Source organism: Notamacropus eugenii, chromosome 6, assembly GCF_028372415.1.
Source record: "Notamacropus eugenii isolate mMacEug1 chromosome 6, mMacEug1.pri_v2, whole genome shotgun sequence".
Classification (NCBI taxonomy): domain Eukaryota; kingdom Metazoa; phylum Chordata; class Mammalia; order Diprotodontia; family Macropodidae; genus Notamacropus; species Notamacropus eugenii.
In genome coordinates this window covers 148521346-148544136 of record NC_092877.1, presented here as the reverse complement: position 1 = coordinate 148544136, position 22791 = coordinate 148521346, and the positions used below count along the sequence as shown (strand labels likewise).

The 22791-nt window shown below is 34.9% G+C and overlaps 1 protein-coding gene and 1 pseudogene across 4 annotated transcripts in view; both read left to right on the top strand.

Annotated features, from left to right (window-relative positions):
- Positions 1-22791, top strand: part of LRBA (LPS responsive beige-like anchor protein) — a 783746-nt gene that overhangs the window by 79441 nt on the left and 681514 nt on the right. For all 4 annotated transcript variants that reach the window (XM_072621222.1, XM_072621224.1, XM_072621221.1 and 1 more), the window contains 3 exons: positions 18333-18564; positions 18745-18845; positions 21315-21410. In XM_072621222.1, the coding sequence (XP_072477323.1) occupies positions 18333-18564; positions 18745-18845; positions 21315-21410 (429 nt within the window). The remainder of the gene's footprint in view (positions 1-18332; positions 18565-18744; positions 18846-21314; positions 21411-22791) is intronic.
- Positions 13938-14840, top strand: LOC140511937 (cyclin-G1 pseudogene; annotated as a pseudogene).

The following is a 22791-nucleotide window of genomic DNA, read 5'->3' as shown; positions in this document are numbered from 1 at the left end:
GCTAGAGTCAAGTTGCATTGTGTCTGACTGTGGATGGTCAGACCAATATAAGCTTGGCGTGTTCTACTACAGGTTGGTCACAAATAGGCCATGTAAACATTTGGGGTCGATTTTCAAAATTTGCACGTCTTGCATTTCTTTTAAGCCACTTCAATTCCACTTTGCTCATAGAGTACACGCCTCTCATGAGGACACGCCATGCTGGACGGTCCTGTGCCAGCATCTTCTGTGTCACATAGTCAGTTCTAAAGTTCTTAAGAGAGACCTTGAAAGTGTCTTTATATCACTTCTTCTGATCACTGTGGTGAAGACAGGCGAAGCCCCAGGGTAGAGTACTGTTGTGAAAACCCAGGGAAGAAAGAGTATACAGAAGAGAGTCAGTGTCAAATACTACAATCAGGAAGGAAAAAGACTGAATAAAGACCAGAGAATTTTGATATTAAGAAAGTTGATAGTCATGCTTAGCTTTACTTCTAGTGAGACTGTATCTGGAGTGTAGTGTCTAGTTCTGGGTATTACGTTGTAGGAAGACTTTGATAAGTTGGAGAGTGTCCATAAAAGGGATACTTGGATGATAAAGCCTCAAGATTGTTCCATATGAAAATTAGTTGAAAGTGCTGAGACCCTTTACAATAAGAAGAGCTTTAGTGTCTTCAGGTATTTGAATTTTTGTCATTTGAAAGCATGATTATTATACAGCTTAGTTTTGCCCTGAGCATGGAGCTAAGGAGTGACAGATGGGTGACATTGCAGAAGGGCAGATTTAAATTTGCTGCAATAAAAACTTCCTAGCAAGTAGAGATGTCCCAAAGTGAGTAGTTACTTTGGCAGGTGTTAGCTTCCTCCTTATGGAAGTTTTTAGTTAAAGATTGTATGACTAATTATAGTATGAGAGACGCATTAAGATTTAGTTGATAGAATGCTGTACTTAGAGTAAGGATGGCTTGATTTCAAATATCCCTTTAGATACCATAAAACTTTCTCGTCTTCAGTTTCCTTTTCTGTAAAAATAAAGAAAATAGTACTTATAGTACTCACCTCATAGTATTGTAAGAATGAGATATCATGTAAAGTTCTATATAAGTATCTATTATTATTTATTCTGGAAGGAATTCTTATTCAAGTAAAAACTGGACTAAATGGCCTTTTGTGGTCCTTTTCCAACCAGAATGCTGAGATTTATACCTCCAGGGAACATTTGAACTTATTGTATGTACAAAATTTAATAGATGCAAATTCTAAGCTATAAGCTATAATGCTGTCATTATTTTAAAGAGATACTAGCCTTCTTTTAGAAAGTGTTGCTTTTGTCTCCCTTGTCCTTTCAGCCTTGTCAGATTTCACAGAAACACCTATCTATAGAATATGATGGTAGCCTCTTTGTTGAAGAGTCTCGTAATTGATTGGTGCCCATAAATGAAAGTAGATGAGGGGATTTGAAGACAGATTGGTCAACAGATGTGAAACTGTCAGTCTGCACTTTGGAGGAAGCCATTTTGTTTTTTGGAAAACTTGTTATTCCTAAATTTGCTTCAGTTATAAAAGGGCTACTTTGATTCTTCATCATAGTGTGTAGGTTATTCTGAGTTTTTGAAGGCTATGCCATGATGCATTCTTTGGAGTTTCCGTTATGGTAGAATGACTTCCCTTGTGATTCTGGCAATAGACTGTTTACTTTCTGAGGACAATTCTAGCTAAGCACAGAGAGGCTTATTATCATATCTTTTCTACTTTCTAACTATATGACTCTAGGAAAGCCATTTGATCTGCCTGGGCCTTGTTTTCCTCATCAGTGCATAAAAGGGGTGATTTTATTTTTGACTTGATTGCTAAGATCATTTCTATCTATAAATCTCTGATTTTTTTGATTAGTAGATTAGCCACTTCATGGCGAATGTTTTGGTCGTGATCACCCATGATAAAAATACAAAATTGGGCTCAGTTCTGTGTTATCCCTTTATGCTAATAAAAGTGGTATCCTAGAGATATATCAATTAATAAGTATTTAACACTGACTGTGTCATAGGTACTAACTATGCCTGGTACTAAGGATACAAATAAAAAGAATGATACAATCCCTGCTCTCAAGGAGTTTATATTCTCACGAAGGATACAAGTACATATATAGAAATATATAGATTACTACTTATTATATTCATATACGTACATATGCATACACAAATATTTAAGACTAACAGCTACTAAATAAATAATTAGTTATGAACAGTTTTCAAAAGAAGAATTACAGAATTTCAATAATCAGATGAAAGGATGCTCCAGATCACCAGTAATAAGAGAAATGCAGATTACAGTAAAAAAAAAATTTCTGAGGTTTAACATCGTACCTAGGAAATTGGAAAAAAAATAATGAAATGGAAATAGTGTTTTAGGTTCTGTGAGAAAACAAAGACACGTATTTTGATGTTCCTATGAACTATGAATTTACTACCTTCAGTGATGGTGGTAGAATGGTTAGAAAAGAGAGCAGATATTTCCTAGGAGTCACATTGTCTTGAGACACTCTGTTAGCATTAACTTAGCTGTGGTACTTTGAGATTCTTTTCCAGTGGTCAGCAAGTATGTATACTTCTGGAGGAACTAAGTCTTATCAATCTTGACATTCTTTCTCTAAATGAAATGAGATGACAAAAAGAAATTTCAGTTAAATGTAAGTATGACTTCACTAGATTTTCCTGCTTCCCTCATATCTCAACTAAAACCTCACCTTCTACAGGAAGCCTTCCCCAACCCCTCAGTTCTATTGAGGGAACTCTGTTAGTTTCCATTTATTCTGTATATAGCTTGCTTGTACATAATTGTTTACTTGTCACCTCCATTAGATTGTGAGCTTCTTGAGGGTAGGGACTGTCTTTTGGCTTTCTGTGTATTCTGGTGCTTAACACAGTGCCTGATTCATAGTAGATGTTTAATAAATCTTACTGACTGATTGACTATAACTGTTTTCTAATGGCACAAAGCCAGAATATTTCAGAATTTCATAAATAAGATACTTCATCATTTAAGAGATCAGCCCTGCTGTGTACGTAGGAAATGTCAAGTGACTGAAGGAAGTTGATTGTTTATGCTTTGATTATATTGGTAGTTGGATTCTGCGTCAGTACATATACCTCACATAGAACCTTCAAATGGGCAGTGAGATGGTCTTCAGAAGTGAAGAGTGAGCTAGAGATAACATATTGCTTCTACCTGAAGCAAAGACCTGCCTTTATTCTTTTTTATAGCAGTATTTTTATGGTACTACCATATGGTTATAAGTTGCAGAACATCCCAGTCCCTGTGTAAGAATTAAAGTTGAAGGTGGTCACCTAAAGGGCAATGGAAATATGCTTGGTGGGTATAAGAAGGCCTCAGCACATTGCAGATGAGAAAATGAGGAATTGTTTAGGATGAGCAGTGTAAAGGATTTTACTAGAGTGCCACTAAAAAAATGGATGAGAGAGATCTAGCCTTTGGCTAATATTTAGAAGGACTCCACCCTATGGAGAATTTATGGGAGGATATGGACAAAAGTTGCACAGAAAAGCAAGAATGGATGAGTTCCAAGCTGTGTCACTAGTGGGAATATCCATATTAATAAGATTACAAATGGATTTACGTGTCCAAGACTGAAAAGAGAAATACTTAAGGGATGTAGTTCACTTGAAAAAATTCTTAGGCAAAAATGGGCTTAAGGTATAGGTAAGCCTTTTCAGAAATAGACATATTTATAAAAATTGAAGGGAGAATCAGTTTAGGACAGAAAAAGGCCCTGATATATAGTGATAATATAGTCTTATGGAGAACTTGCATGGGGCAGGCAATCACGTGGTGGTCAGAAGAAGCGATACAAGGTCACTCCCAAGGTCTCTTTCAAGAACTTTGGATTTGACTGTGCAACATGGGAGACATTGGCACAGGACTGTTCAGCATGGTGTACCCACATCAGAAAGGGTGCAGTGCTCTTTGAGTAAAGCAGAATTGAAACAGCACAAAGTAAACATAGGATGCACCAATTTGGAGTTTGTACCCCAAATATTCACACCGACTATCTGTGCCCAACCTGTGGTAGAGCATTCTGAGCTTGCATTGGTCTGATCAGCCACAGTCAGACACACTGAAATTTCACTTTATCATGGTGATGTCATTTTGGTCCTCCTCGAAGACAAAGGACAACAACCAACCAACCAAATCAACCAGTCTGGTATCCTAATTTTAAAGGATGGTAAATATGATCCTTAGAGATGAGGCTACTTGCCCAAGTTCTCATAGCCAGTTATCTGTAAGTTCTCTGAATTGATTCCAGTATTCCTTCTTTTCTCTCATATTCTTTACCTCAAATCAGGGAGAATTTAGTAAGCACACTCTTAAGGGGCCAATGAGAAAAATAATAAGATATATTTTTAGTGTTTGAATATGATTTAATTTAATTTCTAGTTGTCAGTTCTCAGTTTGAGGTGTGTATCTGAAGAGGAAATATTTTCTTTTCATTGCTGATGTTTAGGAAATTAAAACAGAGCATATCTTTAATGAATTAGTTCTGACTTGATTTTGTGAATATTACTTTGAAAAGAAAAATAATTTTCCATTTGAAGTTTCTAATGTAAAATTTGTGATTATGTATTGTAATTTTTTGAATAAGCTTTTAAAAAATTTCTATAGTCTTGAACATTAAACTGTAATTTGTAGAAAGATAACGTTAAGCTACTCTGTAGGTTGCTATAAAGATTGTTTATGAAGTTCAGGCTCAGATCTAAAATACGCTGAATTGGAGGGTTTTGAAAAATGTATCATACAGCATAGGAGACCAAATCATGCTAAAGGGCAGAGAAAGACTATACATCAGTTTCCAGGCTACATTATTCAAAAAAATACAACCATAAAAAAGGTAATAAGATTACATTTTCACATTTCATGGCTAGTAAGGTGCATTAGACTGCTCAGATATTCATAACTTACTGTGACATTTGGGAAGATTACATTTTGTAGCGCACAGCCATTACTACAGCTCAGATAATAACTAGCCAATGCTTGAGCCAGGATTATGATCCCTGTCATTGGGAACAAATTTGTGTTTTGAAGGTTGATCAGTTTCAAATAACTATTAGAAAGGGTTAACATGACATACTGTGGACTCTGTGCATGCTTTTCTATATAATAAGCATGCATACATATAGTGTAATCAAATATGCCCTACATATGTGTGTACCAATATTCTACATCAATTTTCTTCTTGAAAGGCACATTTTAAAATACTTTAAGCAATGGAGAAATGTTTAAAACATCTGCCTTGATGCTCTTCTAGGAATGTAAACTTAATTTGAAAGCTGGTGAAATACACACACATGTATATGTACATCTATAGTAAATTAGTTTGGAAAATTAATTCTGTTGCTTCTTACATGGGTGATTACTGAGGAAAGTACTGATGAAAGTCCTAAGTGAAGGATTGGTGTTTTTCATGTTAAGGTGAAGGTAAGGTCTCTGAAGTTAGTTGCAACTAGAATAGTTTTACATGATGGATTTATTATATATTTTGAAGACATTCTTAGAAATTGTTAGAACCCCTTTCTAGATTTTGCTGTTGTCAAAAATATACTTATTGTGGAATAGTGCTTGCCTTTAAATTTAGATTTGTTGAATGACCAATGTAATTGAAAGCCATTGTCTTTTGGAGAAGTTTCAGGATATGATTGGTTCATTAGGCATGGATGTGGAGAAGGTTGTTTATTATCTGCCTTTTTGAAGAAATATCACTAATGAATTCTCTTGACCTTTTCTACATAATGACTTTCAGACTTTAAAAAAAAAATTCCTTTCAGCTCTATTTTCACCTTCCACAATTTTAAAAACAAAACAATATTATATAATTTTCTTTTGTTGTCGTTGTTAACTTATATATCAGTTTTTTCACAGATGCTTCCCACAGTTAGACCTCAATAAATTCTTCTGTTTGAGAATGCTCTTGCCCTTTTGAAATTTTACCTTGCATCATTCTCTTTTGCCTCATTTCTTACTTATTTTAAAAGTGCTTTAAATGAAAGCTTTAGGTAATGTAAAATAAATTAGTGCCCTCCTTTTGAAATGTTATAATTAAAACAAAGATTGCCTACAATGAGAACTAATAAAAAGGTAAAAATGCTTATGTTTTTTAAGAAATTGTTTTAAAGAAATTGCCCACTTATTAATGTTAGTATCAATGTAATGAAATGTAGCAGTTTAGTAATTGAATTAAACTTTTTTTGTGTATGACTTAAAGAGACCGATCCTTAACATATCTGCAAACATTTTCATGTTAGACTAAATTTTCTTTGCCTTTTTCATTTGAAATTTGATATAGATATCCTTAAAATAATTTCAGCTTTGTATTTTATCCTTTTTCATTTGATCTTCTTTTCATTTTTTCTCAATTACATTTAAACAAAAATTTTTAGCATTTATTTTGTAGTCATGCAAAACATTTCCATATTAGTCATGTTGCAAAAGAAGACAGACCAAAAACTCAATAATACTAAATGGATAAAAGTATGCCTTAATCAGTGTTTATATTCCATGCACTATATGACATTGTGTATTTTGGTGTTGAGTATGTGGCTAATTTGTATAATCTTTGGTGAATAAAACATCTTCAGATCTAAGAGAAGATAAGGGGGATATTGATAGAATCACTAGATTAGTTTTAAAATGATAAATTTTATATGATAATAAAATGAAATGATAAATATGAAAATGATAACATGGTTATTTCACAATCAGTTTTTTATTCAGTTCATACCAACATTTTATTTCATATTGTGTGGCCATAGGCTGTGGTTAAAACTTACAGAGCCAATTTATAACAGTTAAGATGGTATTTTTATACCTTTTAAAGTTTGCAAAGTGTTTCATATACATTTTCTCATTTAATCCTCACAATAACCCTGTGAATTAAATATTACAAACGGTATTAGCAATATTTTATAGAAAAGGAAACCAAAGCACAGAATGCTTATATAACTTGTCGATGATTATATAGTGTGTCAGAGGTGGGATTTGAATAGATTTTCCTCATCCTGTCTTTACATTCTGGTACTCTGCCTTTTGTGTTAGATGCAAAGTAATAGTTATAATGATTGTAACAAAGAAGTTAGAGGTTAAGGTATATAATATTTTAAAAATACCATAACATATTGTATACCCTCTAATGAACTGTTTTACTTATCTTTTTATTTTTCTCAACTCCAGGTGTACTGCTTTTCCCATAGTAGGCATTTTAAAAATGTTGTATATTTGAATGGAAATATTCATCAGATTCATTATTTTTAAAACAGTTATGTCCAAAACAATTTTAGCTCTAATTTTTAAATGGTTAGTACATATAATGTATAATGTTAGACATGAAATACTTTGCTCTTTCCTGTATTAATTTCAGGTTGATAATATTTAAAGTAACTAGTAAGAATTTTCTGGTTAGGTTCCAGATACTGGGAGTAGGTGGAACTGGAGTGCCTAATAGAGATATTTCTGGGTCATAGGGTACCTATAGTTTAGTGACTTTAGGGGTCAATAAGTTACATTTCAGTATGTCTCAAAATTATCACAACTATACAGGTTAATTTTTCTGGAACACTCTAGGGGTATCTGCTGTCCTAACAATGTTTCAAATTTTGTAAATTATGTGTGTTTTTACAAGGTTAAAAAATTTAGTAGTTAATATACTTAGTTAACTTTCATCTTTAATGTAAAAATGTATGTATCATTTTGAATTACTCATACAAAATAAATCAGAAACAGAGATGATGATTCATTTTAAAAACATTTATAATTTTCCCCTCCCCCCCCACAAAATACCACTTCTTCTTCCCTAATTAAACAACCAAAAGACCCATTGAAAAATAAAAGCCTTATAAGCAATGTGTACTACAGCAGAACAGATTTCCACATTTGCAATTCCTGAAAATGTGTGTCTTTCTTACATATTAAATTCATTACCTCTCTGGTATGAAGTGAGTGTTATATTTTATTTTTACTCTTCTGGGCTCATGATTTATTCTCACATTGATCAGAGTTCTGAAGTCTTTCAAAGTTATTTTCTTCTATAATGTTGATGTCATTGTTTAAGCTTTTGTCCTAGTTCTGATTATTTTGCTTTGTATCTGTTCACAGAAGTCTTCCCAGTTGCCTCTGAAATGAGTTTCTTATGACACAGTAATATTTCATTTTATATGTATATATATATATATATATATATATATACACACACACACACACACACACACTATAATTTGTTTATCTCTTCTTCAGTAGGAGGACACAGCTCTTTAGTTTACAGTTTTTGGCTAATATGAAAAGAGTTGCTATAAATATTTTGGTATGTAGATCCTTTACTCTTTTTTTTAAATCTCTTTGGGGAGCAGACCTAGTAGTGATATTATTGATCAAAGGATATTCACTTCTGTAACTTTCTGGGCATAGTTCCAAATTGTCTTTCAGAATATTTGTACCAGTTCATAATTCCATCAACAGTGTTGGAAATGGGCATTCTTCGTTTCATACTCTAATCTATGTTTAGTCATGAATTCTTCCCTTCTTTTTAGATTGGAAAAATCATTTCTTCTTTACTCCTTTAATTTATTTATTGTGTGATCTTTTGCATCTAGGTTATTTATTCTTTTGGAATGCATATGGTATGAGTTGTTGGTCTAAACCTAATTTCTGCCAGACTTCTGTTGAGTTTTCTTAGTGATTTTGTTCAAATAGCGAGTTCTTTGCCAAGTAACTGGGAGTGTTTGGGTTTATCAAATAATATGCTAATGTGTCTGTTGGTTTTTGTATGTTGTCTACTTGATCTCTAACACTGCTTGACTTTTTAAAAAATCAGTACCAAAGAGTTTTAATGATTACTACTTTGTTTTGCATTTTGAAATCTTATACTGATAGATGACCTTTCTACCCACTTGTTGTTATAATTAACCTTGAGATTCTTGACCTTTTTGTTTTTTTTCAAGTTGTATAAAATATTCCTTTGGTGATTGTAGTGATACAATCCTGAGTAAGTGTGAGAGACGATGAAAGTTAAGTTTCCACAGAAGTTATTATTAGTTGATGAAGTCATTGAGAATAAGTTAGATAATAAGAAGGCTGGCAAACTGCAGGTGGACTCAACCAATCAGGAGATAGACTATGGCCTTCAGAAAATTAAAAAGGACCCAAAACTACAGCTAGCTGGAACTAGACAGGGAAAAATGACCTAGAGTTACTTGGAGAAGGCTTTTGTTCACTGTGCTTGCTTAATGAACCTCATGTATATAAGCAGACACACCCCTACATGAAATTATCCCTCCATTTTCGGATCATGAGTCCTATATTAAAGCATGTTTGTGGGGAGAGGGTCATACCAGAGGTGGTTATGTAATGGTCATTTAGAGAAGATGGTGACTTAATGGAAAATGGGCCAGTTTGTCTCCTGATAGGAGGATCTGTCCTGAAGTAACAGTATAAAGCCAATCTCGCTTCTATATCCAATGTTCCCTCCTCCTGAAAAGAGGGTGGGAGTCCACTTTGGCCAAAGTGTTTAATTCCTTTGAATTGCTGTAATAAATTTTCCTTGATACCTTTTTAGTGTCAAGAGTGTTTCTAACAATATAAGAAATATTATAATTTTTATTATATTGGGTCATTCATAAGCAAATACTATTTATCCAACTGTTTAGTTCTGTTTTATTTCTGCAAATAGCATTTTTTGGTTTGATCTGCATAGTTCCTAGGTAGATTCACTCTCAAATATTTTAAAGCTTCTGTAGCCATGAGGAGTTTCTTGAGCAGAGAAGTGACAGTTAGACCTGCACTTTAGAAATATCAATTAGGCATATCTGGCTGTATAGTTTTTAGAGGGGAGAGACTACATACAAGGACACCACTTAGGAGGCTATTTAAAAAGTTAGATGATGAGAACCTGAACTAGGGTAATGGAGAAAAGGGGATGGAGGCAAGATCTCATAAGGAAGTACATATGACAGAGCTTGGCAACAAATTGGATATGAGGGAGGGTGGAATTAATCAGTTAAACGTTGAGAATGAGGCAGTTAAACTTGACTTACCTGAAGAATGGTGGTACCCTTAATAGGAATAGAAAAATTAGAAAGAGGTTTAGGTTTAAGGGGAATGATAAGTTCCATTTTAAACATATTGAGTTGGAGATGTCAGTGTGATTTCTAGGTTGAGATGCTTAAAAGGCAGTTGAAGAAGCATGATTAGATTTCAAGAAAGATGAGGGCTAGATATATAGATATGGAAATTATCTGCAGAGAGATAATTTAATTTATTGGTGAAATTACCAAATGAAAATATAGAAAGAAAGAGAGGGTATTTTTATATAGCCTTCTATTGTATTTAAAGATTTTGTTGTTGTTGTTAACAACACTGAAACAGTGCTTCATGGTCTGGGACTGAGATCATTCTCAGCTTGCCGGAGCCACTGTCCCATAAACCCCCTCCATTATCTCCCCCTGCCCCCTCTCCTCTCCCTTATATGGTTCCTACATCTTCCAGGACATTTGCACTAATTTATTTTTATTTTTATTTTTTAATTTAATTTAATTATTATTATTTTTTAATGTTTTACAATCACTGCCATAAAATTAAGATTTTATCTCCCCCACACCTACCCCCCACAGTCCCCCTTCTCCCCACGACAGCATACAATTCTGTATAGGTTCTACATATACTTTCCTAGTGAGTTTTCACTATAGTCATGCTATGTAGTCGGACTAAAATAAATGGAAGAAATCATATAACAAATCAAAACATGATACACAAAAACACACACACACACAAACATGATCTGCTACATTCTGTGAATGACTTCCATATTTCTTTCTCTGAGTGTGGAAGGCATTTTGCCTTAGAAAACCACCATTGGGATTTTTTTTTTAATAAGTTCTTGCGTTATTACAAAATTCCAAGTCTACCAGAAAAAACTCTCACACACTGTAGTCATTGCTGTGCACAAAGTTCTCCTGGTTCTGCTCCTTACACTCAGCATCAGATCATATAAGTCCTTCCAGGCCTCTCTGAAGTCTTCTTGTTCATCATTTCTTACGGCACATTTACACTAATTTTTGAGGATGATGAGAGGACAGGTCCAAGGTGGGGAGACTTGCTATTGAGGAAGAGCCACCGCGAGGAGCTCAAGATAGTAGAGACACTGGTAACCGAAACTACTGCACCAGCTGAATGTTGGTACAGGAGTCCAGATATCAGCCAAAGGTCTGTGGCTTGAGACTAACTGAATCTGCTCATGATAATGGCCTCCGCATGATGGCAAGATTGAAGGGCTTCAAAGTGAAAGACCTTCTTAGCCTAACTCAGTTCTTTGGTTTTGATACAAAGACTTTTTCTCTAGCTGTGAATTTACTGGACAGATAAAATGAACAAACATCTTAAATGTGTGGGATTAAAGAGCCCTGGTTGTCTGGCAGAAGGTGCAGTAAGACTGCCAAAGAGAATTTGGGGGATTCTGTTTTAGAGGGCATGATCAATGAATGGGCAAGCTAGGAGAGTACCACCTCTTGGGAGTACATTTAGAGGTAGGTAGATTAATGTTTGGTAGAATTCACTTGTGAATCTAATCTGGTCATGGGGATTTTTTCTTAGGGACCTCATTTATAGCTTTTTCAATTTCTTTACTAAGATGTGACTATTTCATTTCCTCTTCTCTTAATCTGGCCAGATTACATTTTGGTAAATATTCATGTCTTTCTCTAAGATTGTTACATATATTGGCATGTAATTAAGCATAGTATCTTCTTATAATTGCTACAATTTTATATTAATTAGTGATAAAGACATCTCTTCATTTTGTTTTTTACATAATTTTTATCTTCAAATGTATCATTTACCAACTAGAGCCATCCCTTAAAATAAAAGATTTTAAAATGTTTAGCAAAACTAGCCAGTACATCAGATAGTTTTTACGTTAAATGCAATATTCCATACTGATAGCCCTCACCATTCCAATGAAGGGAGGAAAATAAATTTTAATATCTTTTCTTAATGGCCAGGATTGTCATTAGAATTTCATAGCATTCAGTTACAGTTTGTATTGTTGTTCTTGACATTCACATTGTTAAATGATTGTGCACATTGTTTAAGTGGTTCTTCATCTTCAATTTCTATTGCAAGGTAGATGTTTAGCCACATTGCTAGCATAATTCCAAATTATATTCTAGAATGAATCAACCAGTTTAAACCTCTAGAAGCATGTTGGTGTGCTTCTCTTTTCACAAAACCTATGCTACTGATTGTTCCTATCTTCTTTCATCTTTGTCAATTTGATGGTTGTGAGGTGAGATATCAGAGGTATTTTAATTTACAATACTCTTATTACTGGTGATTTGGAGAAATTTTTCACAAGTTTATTAATAGTGTGCAGTGATTCTTTTGAGGACTCTTTCTTGATATCCATTAGGGAATGGTTTTTGGTTATATATATTTGCACTAGTTTTCTATTTATCTTGATATCAGACCCTTAAAGTGATTCAATAAAAATTGCTTTCATTGATTACAGACTATTTTCTGTAATTTATTACTGCACGGTTCAGAGGAATTTGGCCAAAATTTGGAACCGTTAGCCAAAAGTGAACTTGAACCCCCTTTTCAGGAGGATAGAGTATCGGATACCAAAGTGAGTTTGACTTTATACTGTTTATTCAAGATAGATCCTCCCATCAGGAGACAGATTGTTCTCTTCTCCATTAGGTCACCACCTTCTCTACACGCCCACTACATAGCCACACTTGGTATGATCTCCCTCCCAAACATCCTTCAACATAGGACCCATGATCAGAAAATGGAGGGATAATTTTACGCAGGGTGTGTACTTATATGCATGAGGTTTATGAAGCAAATACAGTGAAGAAAAGCTTTCTCCAGGTTATTCTAGGTCATTTTCCCTGACTAGTTTAAGCTAGTTTTAGATTTGGTCCCCTTTATCAAAAATTTTGTGACTTTCTAAGGACTACTGTCTGTTTCCTGATTGGTTGAGTCCACCTGTAGTGTGCTAGCTTTCTTATTATCTGACTTATTCTCATTGGTCATTGGGCTGTCTAGACCTCAGTTTGAGGCAGAGTCCATGGAGGGGCCTCTACTGTAAATGCACTTAAGGTCCTCTTTGCCCTAGGCCTAGGATACCTGTAGGTGATCACATTCAGGTCCCTCAAGTTTCCTTGTCCTCATGCGCACCCCCAGGAGCTGGGTGTGATCTCACACTTGTCTCTCCAGCTCTCTAAAACTCAGTTTCCTTTAGAGGCACATGAAGTGCTTGGACTCTAAGGCCTCTGAAGGAGTAGTCATGTTCATTACTTGAACCCTTCTGGCTGATCATACAATGGTCATTTGGCTCACTAGGCCTCAGTTTTGGGAAGATACCTGGGGGGATGGGGCTTTGTAGTCTAAATGATGTTAAGGCCTTCTTACCTCTAGGTCTAGGAAATTGTCTGTGATCCCATATAGATCCCTGAAGCTCCCTGGGCCTCTGTTTCTCCTATGGTTACAGTAGGGAGTCTGGCTCACAAGCTCTTGAAATTCTTGACATTTTTAATCCTCAAATGTTATTAGTGATCTTATACTGAACTATCCAGCTTTCTAGGACTCACTTTCCTTTCGAATCACATAAGGGGTTTGGACTCTAACCTGTGAAGGACTTATCACTGTTTGTCCTTGGACACTTGTGGGTGCACATACAATGTTCATTAGGCACTCTAGGCCTTAGTTTCAGGCAGAGTTCATGGAGAAGCCTCTAGTGAAAATGCTTCTCATTTTCAGTGCCCAGGCTTCCACTTAATGATTGGCTTAGCGTGATTATCAATAGTAACAGTTTCTATTTCCCTTCCAGCTTGATTTATTTTTTTTCTTTTGCTCATTAAAAGGGCCATTCCCTGACTACTTCTTAAAGAGGCCTATTCACTCAATGGCTGTTACCTCCTTCTAAATGAATACCTGAAAAGGCCTAGGTCCCCCACTGCATCTTGGGCCTTCCCCAATCATCCTGATGACTATCTGGTCACTGGATCCAGATAACTCAAGAGGAGAAAATGAAGCTGGTGACCTGCACAGCCCTCCCTCACTCAAAACAAAGTCCAGTACAAGTCATGTCATCATTTCCCTGATGTCATGGTCTTCTTTGAAAATGAAGGACAAACACAACCCAGCTGTGAAATCGACAGAGGAAGAGAGAAATGTGCCATCAGCCACTGATTTGATACCAATAAGCCAATACAAATTCACAATTTCTGACTTGATGAGAATAGAAAAGACTGTTATAGAAAATGTGTTGGAAAGTCAAAGCTACTACTGCCTCCCTATTTCTGCAGCTCTATTTATTCACTCCTTGATGAAAACTTACCATTTAAAAGGAGAAAGAACCTGAGTTTTGAAAGACTGGAAGCTCAGCTTTAGGCATGCTGCTGTAGGGTTATATTTTCTACAGCAAAGGTTGTCATTGGCTATAATTGCACTGGAGATTCAAGCACAGAAATTTATAGAATTGGTGGAAGGATCAGAGTGTCTTCAGAAACATTCCAAGATAAATTGCAGAGGTCTGCCCTTCTGGCAGGAACTTGTAGCCAGGTGCCTAAGTGAATACTCATCAAACAAGTATTCTAAACCTAATGTTCAGAAGTTATAGTGGATTGTGTCTGGGTGACTGCACGTCAGTTGAAACATAGTTACTACAAATTCGCTCATCTTCCAATAATCTCTGAAATGGAATCTTAATAGGATTCTTATGGTGAAGAAATTTAGCTATTTTGAAAGCTTGTTTCATATCAGAACTGTGGACTCCAATATTAGAATGGATTTAAGCTACGAAGCCTGAAACATAGGGACTAGGTTAGCCTTGATGTTTTCAGACTTGTGGGGAAAACAGGCTATAGTTGGAAATTAATTATATGTCCTGCAGTTGGAAATGTGTTCAGGACTAAATTATGATCTTCTTTTGAATCATGTTTATAAAAACTAAAACTCAGATGTGAAACCCTAATGTAGAATAAGGAGGGGAGACTATACTGTTAATTGACAGGTAATATTGATCCAGTCTAGTAGTATCTGGACCAGTGTACTGATAATAAGAAGTATTGATGGCAAGGTGTGATTGACTTTAATTGATGTTATTTAAATTGTGATGCAAGTTCATATCAAAACAGATCAACTTCAGAAAAATGGTATACTTTAGTATAGTCAGGGTTATTAGTCTTTGAGGCAGTATAAACAACCTTGTTAAAGCTTTACACAAGTAGATAATCCAGTAATTCTAGAGATTTATTTTTGTTTGGCACATTTTTTTCATTTACATTTGATTATAAAATTCTGTTAAAGTTATAGATAGACATGTTAAATTAAAGTGATCTTCAGCATTAACCGAGGGAACAAGTGAGACAGTTTTATACAGAATGATTTTTATCTCAATATCTAGCCCCTTAGAAAAAAAATTAATTTCTCTTATACAAGCAGTTCTTATAGTTTGTCAGTCTGAAACCTCAGCTATGCCCTTCTAAAGCAATATGTGCTAATGCTAACACTAGAGCTTTTAAGTAAGGATTATGTTTGGACCTTTAGTGTAGAGCTTTGTATTTAAAAGCAGCACATATGGGGTATGCTATTGTCATAATGCTCCTGTAACAATTCAGCTTAGAGAGACTAAGGTGAGTTGTCTATCCAGATTCAAGTAAGCAGCAATTTAATTGACTAATTATGTGGCAGGTGGAGCATTTAAGGCTAGTTGTAGGTTAATGAATGAAAATTGACATACAGGGTTGGGAAAGCATATAGTTAATCAGTGCAATATATAGCTTAACTTCCACAATAATTATAACTAGTTCAAATTTCCCTTTGATGACATCACATTGTGGGCAAAAAAGTCCTTCCCTTTTAAAAATAAACTGAAGAACCACAGTGTGTCTCATGTCTTTTGCTCTGTTTTGTAAAGCATTTTGCAGATGCACTCTAAAGTTATTCCTAAACACCTGATTCATTGAAGAATTTTCTTTCTAATTTATCAATGCAAACTTAAGTTGACTGAAGTAACCTAATAAAGTTACCATTATGTTGTGGTACTAAGAAAGTGACCTTTTAATAAAGTTATTGAAATGCAAAAAACAAAACCAAAAACTAAACACTGAAACACTTCAGTTATTTTTAAAAGACCTTTATCACAGAATCTTTTTGACATTCATGATAGAATGCTTAGTGTTCTGAAATCTAAGTAAGCATGTGATTTTGCTTGAGAAGTAAAGAGGAAGAAACATTTAATGTGCCTTAGAAAACACAGACTATTGAGAAGAGAATGACCAGCAGTGTCAGAGGTTGCAGAGCAAGAAAGATGAGGATTGAGAAAAAAGGCCATTAGATTTGGTAAATAAGAGATTATTGGTACTTTTGAAGACACAGTTTCACTCGAATAATGAGACTGGAAGTCAGACTGCAGAGAATTTAGAAGAGAATGAGATGAGAGTGGAAGTGGAAGAATGATTGTCGAGGGCTTTTTTGAAAAGATGAGCCACCAAAGGTTGACCAAAAAGTATTGGAGATTTGCTAGTGGGGATGGATGGATCAAATGAGAGTTTTTTAAGTTTGGGGGAGACATGGGTGTGTTTTTAGGCAGCAGGCATGCACCCTTTAGATGTGAAGAAATAACATATCATTGAGAAAGCAGAGATGATGGAGGGCATAGTCTGCTGGAGAAGATGGCATACAATGGGATCATGTGTGCCTGTAGAGGGGGTTGCCTTGACAAAGAGAAGTGCTACCTCTTCATTTGAGTCAGAGGTGAAGGAATTGTTGAAGTTATAGAAAATTGCTTTGGCAACACTATGAGGAATGAGCTGGTAAGAAGCTTTAAACAAGGAGACCAAATTTGGAGGCAGTTGGAATAAACTGGGTCCAAAGAGATGAGGGAATGAACTGAAGGAGTTTCTGTGTGAATAAAAAGAGAAATCATATTCACACTTAAATGTGTATTTATGTGTATACATATATATGAAATTGTTATGGGCAATAAAGGCAAGAGTAGCCAAACTTATTTGATGTGTTGGTGAATTGAGGCTGACTTAGAGATTGTTAAGCTTGGTGTTTTGAAGAATGGTATGCCATTCACAGAAATAGGCAAGTTCCGATAAAGGGTGTGTTTTTTTTTGAGGGGGAGGGGTTGATGGAAATAATGAGTTCAAACGTTTTGAAGTTGAAAATGTCTCCAAACATTCAGTTTGAAATGTTCTTTAGACAATTGACTATGGGGGACTGAAACTTGGAAGAATCTTTTTATAGAAATGATCATTAAACCCCATGAGAGCTAATGTGTCACCAAGAGAAAGTATATAGAGAGAAATTCCAGGAAAGAGCCTTCGGAAACACTTGCACTTGTGGGAATGACATGGATGTAAATGCAGCAGAGGAGTTAGAGAACAAACAGAGGATAAGCAGGAGAGAGTAGTGTTATGAAAACTCAGAGAAGAAAGTATAGGAGAGGGTGTTAAGTAGTTTCAAATAAATAGAAGGCTCAAGAAGGATGAGGCCTGAGAAAAGATCATCAGATATTGATTGTTAGTAAATTTGGAGAGAGGATTTTCAGTTGAGTCATGAGTTGGAAGCAAGATTATAAAGGATTAAGGAATGAGTGAGTTCAGAAGAAGTGGACCCAATGAGTGCAGAAACCCTTTTTCTATACATTGAGCTGAAAAACAGAAGAGAGATAGAGGGCCATAACTTGTGGTGTTGGAAGGGTCTAGTGAAGAGATTTAAAAAAATAATCAGGGAGATTTTGATATGTTTAAAGCCATTTGAAAAGAAATAATACAAAAAGAGAGGTCGAAGATGAGAGAGGGAAGGGGCAAAAGGAAGAAGAGGAAAGAGAAGGGGGGGAAGGAGGAGGGAGAGAGAGAGAGAGAATGAATATGATTGAGATTGCAGTCTGATGTTGCATACTGGATGGGATAGACTCAAGGGTAACCGTAAAGGCTTGGCCACCTCCTTGATTTACCCTTTGTGATTATAGCTCTTCTTATAGTTTCCACTTGAAAATATGTTTTTTTTCTATGTTTAAAACCCTTTATTTTCTTAAGTAGCTTTTTATTTTCAAATTTTAAAAAAGCTTGTTCTTTATTTAAAAAGTTTTCTTAACTCTTTGCTTCAATTACTATCTAGTTCTCTTTTTCTGAAGATTTCAGATAGGGAATGAGATAGAGGCAGATGAATACACTCATTCACTAATAAGGTACAGGGAATTAACACACACTTCATTGCATGTGTGTAGGTATGTGTGTATACAGTAAGTGACTTTTGTTTCTCTCCTTTTTTGGAAGCTGGTTGGTGGACAGTTTGATTTGGAAATGAACTTTATCATACAAGAAGGGGAAAGTATTATTTGCATGGTGAATCTTTTGGACAAATGTGATGTTACTTGCCAAGCAGAAATATGGAGCATGTTTACTGCCATTCTGAAAAAGAGTATAAGAAATCTTCAGGCATGCACCGAAGTAGGTCTTGTTGAACAAGTGCTCAGGAGGATTGACAAGGTTGACAACATGATTGCAGGTATGACTTTTCCTGCCCACAGAATATTTTTCAGGAATGTTAAAATAGAAATTTAAAATATTTTTTCTACTCCTTTTTATGTTTAATTATTTGATGAGTAAATTCATTATAGTTGATGAGTATTTCTTGTGAAACATAGATACATGATGATGTAAAAATTCTATCTTCTTCTGTCCCCAGATCTTTTAGTTGATATGTTAGGAGTGCTGGCTACCTATAATTTGACTGTACGGGAGCTCAAGCTGTTCTTCAGTAAACTTCAAGGAGAAAAAAGCCAATGGGTAAAATATCTTGTCTTTACTTTTTTAATTGTTACTTGATATTTTTCCAAAGTTGTTTTTTTCTTTTAAATGTCAGCTTTGAAAATAGTGGGGACAAATATCTTGAGCAAGTGTCTTCGGATGGTTTTTATTTATTTGGATTCCCATTTCTTCTGTACTTTCTGATCCTGATATCATACTAGTACAGCAAGGAGAAAGGTGGCATCAGAATAAAGACTCTGATATTATCTGATCTTTCTTCAACCCTCCTGGTGATGGAGTAAAACCAGTTTGGATAAAATTTCATAATTGACCTCAATGATATAATTAAGGAAAGAAGATGGATTCAGAATGGTGTTCTTTCATTGACCTTCATCATGCTACCTTAGTAATGCTACACCCCTTTCCTCTCTCTCTTCCCCTATTCTCCAGATTGAAAAAGAAATGAATGAAAGAGTGGATGGGAGTGCTACTTTAGAGAAATGTCAAGAAGTTTAATTTAAGGTCAAACAAAATTAGGGACAAACACATTCCTGCATTCTATTATTGTGAAGCATCATTGACAATACAACCATTGGTTGTTTGAGTTATTGTGTGTGTGTTTTCCCTACTGTTATATTAGTGCCTTGTTGGATAGTTGAGGTAGGTGACTTACAAGAAAGTGTATAGTTCCTGGCACTCTTATTTTCCAGCCTTAAGATTGGGACCATTGTTCTTTGAAAAATTTTTTCTAGAGAATGATGTGAGGGGCCATGACCTTAACTCAAATGGGAAAATTAGTAAGGTTACTCTCGTATATACTGCTGTGACCCTTTGTCTACAATAACAAACTCGGTGTCTTAAAGTATTTTACGTACCACTTCTAGTGCCTTCTTTCTGAAATTGTCTTCCATGTACACTGTATATACCGTTTATGTACACATTGGTTTGCATATACTTGTGCCTGTTAGGATGGTTGTTCCTTGAGGGCAAGAACCACATTTTTCCTTTCTTTTGTATCTCCAGCATTAACAGTGCTGGAACACTGTATTAATAAACACCTGGAAAGTGCTTAATAAATGTTTGTTGACAGACTGTGTAAAAGATGATATATTCTTACTTAAAATTATTGCACTGGGAAATACTTATCATTTTATTAGGTGTTTTGAAAGTCATATTGGCTAATTTTATGAGACTATCAGATGTGAGTAATTATTAAAATTATTTGTTACTTCTTTAAAGAAACAAGTTGTGGGACAAACATTTTAAATATTTTTATTCCAAGTGTAGAAATCACTGCATACTGCTTTTATCCTTATCTGCATAATCCTTTGAGTTTGATCTTGCCAGAAGAAAATGTTCTGTCTTAAAGGTAATGGAGTGGTGGTAATTGCAGATATCTCTTTTTAATGGAAGAGTGAGATTTAAAAGCTGCCTTAATACTTAAGAATATAGTCTTTACTCAGATATTCACTTTCATTGTCTTTTTTTCTAAAGTGTTGTTGAACTGGTCCTAAACATCATAGCAATCACTTGCCTACTTCAAAAAAATACGAATCGATTATTTTTATCTGTATTCAATTAAATCAGACTTTTTATCTTTCAAAGGGAGATTTGCTACACCTGTCTTGTTTGTTAGCATTGGGGTGGAAAGATTGAGTATATTTCATAGGATGATGAAATCATATATTTGGATGGGGCATTAGAGTTCATGTAGTCTAGACCAGGCCTTTCATTTTTCAGATAAAGAAATGAGCCCCTGAGAAGTTAAGTGAGTTGCTGTAACTCGGCTTTTAAGTGGCAAAACTGATTCTAACCCAGGTCCTCTGATTCCAAATTAAACCCTCTTTCCTTTGCACCATGTCAACTGTAGGCCATGCTGCACTTTGGCTTTAAAGTAAGCTTTTAAAAAATGTCATTGTTAGGGGAGTGTGGATTGAAATTTGTTATTTTATTTGCTTTAGGGCAGGGATTATTTTGTTTATCTATTTAAAATGAAATATTGTATGTAAAATGCTTTTCAGAACTTTAGAGGGCTGTATAAATGTTAGAGATTTTTATTATTTGTGTCTGCAGCCCTTTGTATATGGTAAAATAATTAAAGTCATTCATTTATTTAGCTTCTGACCACTAGTCAGACTGTTGATTGAATTAAGTATAAAACTTTAGGGGAAAACTTTTGACTTATGTAAAAATTAATTTTATTTCTGCGGTGTAAAAAATGACAGTCTGACATGGATAGGGACCCTGGAGAAACTAAGGGTGTTAGCTGTATTTACATAGAATATTAATGAGTGCTGTAAACTATTTTACTTTGGTCATTTGAAATATCTCTGTTGTGATGAATGCTCATCTGTTGGGTAATACATTGCTTTGATAGCTTTGGGAAAAGCTCCAAAAAGCACATTTTAGCCTATTTCAATTAGAACATTGTTGTTCTCATGTGTATTTTAAAAGATATAGATTAAATTGTTTATTTTATGTCAAGTGAAATCTTGATTATTTTAATAGCCTCCTCATGCTGGGAAGTTGCTGTCTGTGTTAAAGCACATGCCTCAGAAATATGGTCCTGATGCTTTTTTCAACTTTCCAGGGAAAAGTGCTGCAGTAAGTTGCTCTTAATTATGAAATAGATATATGGCCCATTTTTGTTAACATTTTAAGTTATATGAAAAATAGTTCATGTTATTTTATTTTATGTTTTTCCCTTTGGCCTTTCTTTGTATTTTTAGATGCTTTATTCTGTGTTTATCATTTTCCTTCTGATATTACCAATATTCTTCTCATGTGTTGTAGAGATTAAGACTAATTAGTTAGAGTGCAGTAGACTAATTTTCTTGATGCTTTCTGTTTTTTTTCAAAGAAGTATAACCTAATTGGTCTTGTATTTTAGTATTAAAAATGAAATGTCAAAAATTGGTTTAGTTGAAGTTTTTACAAAGTACAAGAGAATGAAAAAGATGTTTTAAAAATTGTGATAGCACAATTGATGAGGTCACAGTATTGTGACTATTGCAATGGGTCTCTTAGAACCCCAAGGTTCAGGGCAACAATTCCTTTAATAAAAGCATATACAAAACCCTAAGGTGAGAGCGATACCCAGAGCAGTAAGAAGTGGTACAGCAAGGTAAAAAACAAAATATTCCAGTAAAGAGATTAAAAGCAAGTTAACAAAGAAGTTCCCTGGTTTCTCAGGAACTTTTTCCCTTTCTTTCTCCCCTTCCCCCAAATTTCAAGGGCATGTTCAGATTACCCAAATCTACCACTTTGTATTTTTGCCTCACAATAGCTCACACTATTGTGGAAATGTGGGAGCTTGATTTAAATCATCCTCAGTACCACTAGGTTCTTAGCCTACAACAACTAGGAATTATTACTTAGTGTTTATTAGGCTGTCCTCCCAAGCTCGTCAGTTCAGTTTTTTTTCTGGGTTTTTCATTCTCTTCTTTTTCTGAGCATAATCTTTTATCTCTAAAAAAAGTTAATTTTTCTTTTGATTCCCACTTGGATATAACTAAACGATAGCTTCCAAAAGATAGCAATGTTTTTAAAATTGATACTTGAATTGTTAAATGTTCTATGGACCTTTTGTTTTCCAGAATCTTTCATTTGTTGACATATGGTGTTGAAGGTACAAACAATTGTTAGTGTTTTTAACATCATCAGCTATGCCTGTTGATATTTTGCAAGTGGATATTACTGGTTTCCCAAATATTTTCAGAAAACTTTTGAGCAGTAGGAAATTTAAAGCCAGTTAGTGATGATTTTTAGCATATTATCCTTATATGTGCCTCTCAGGGTAGAGGCAAGTGTGGATTGGTACAGAGCCTACCTTCAGGATAGGGGTTCAAGCCCTACTGATGACACATAGTATCTGTGTGATCCTGGGGAAGTCACTGGACATTTTAGTGCCCTAGGCTTCCCTTTAAAACTAGGCTTTGTTGAACATTGCCTGATCTGCCCAGGAGCTTCCTCTGCCTGTGGAATC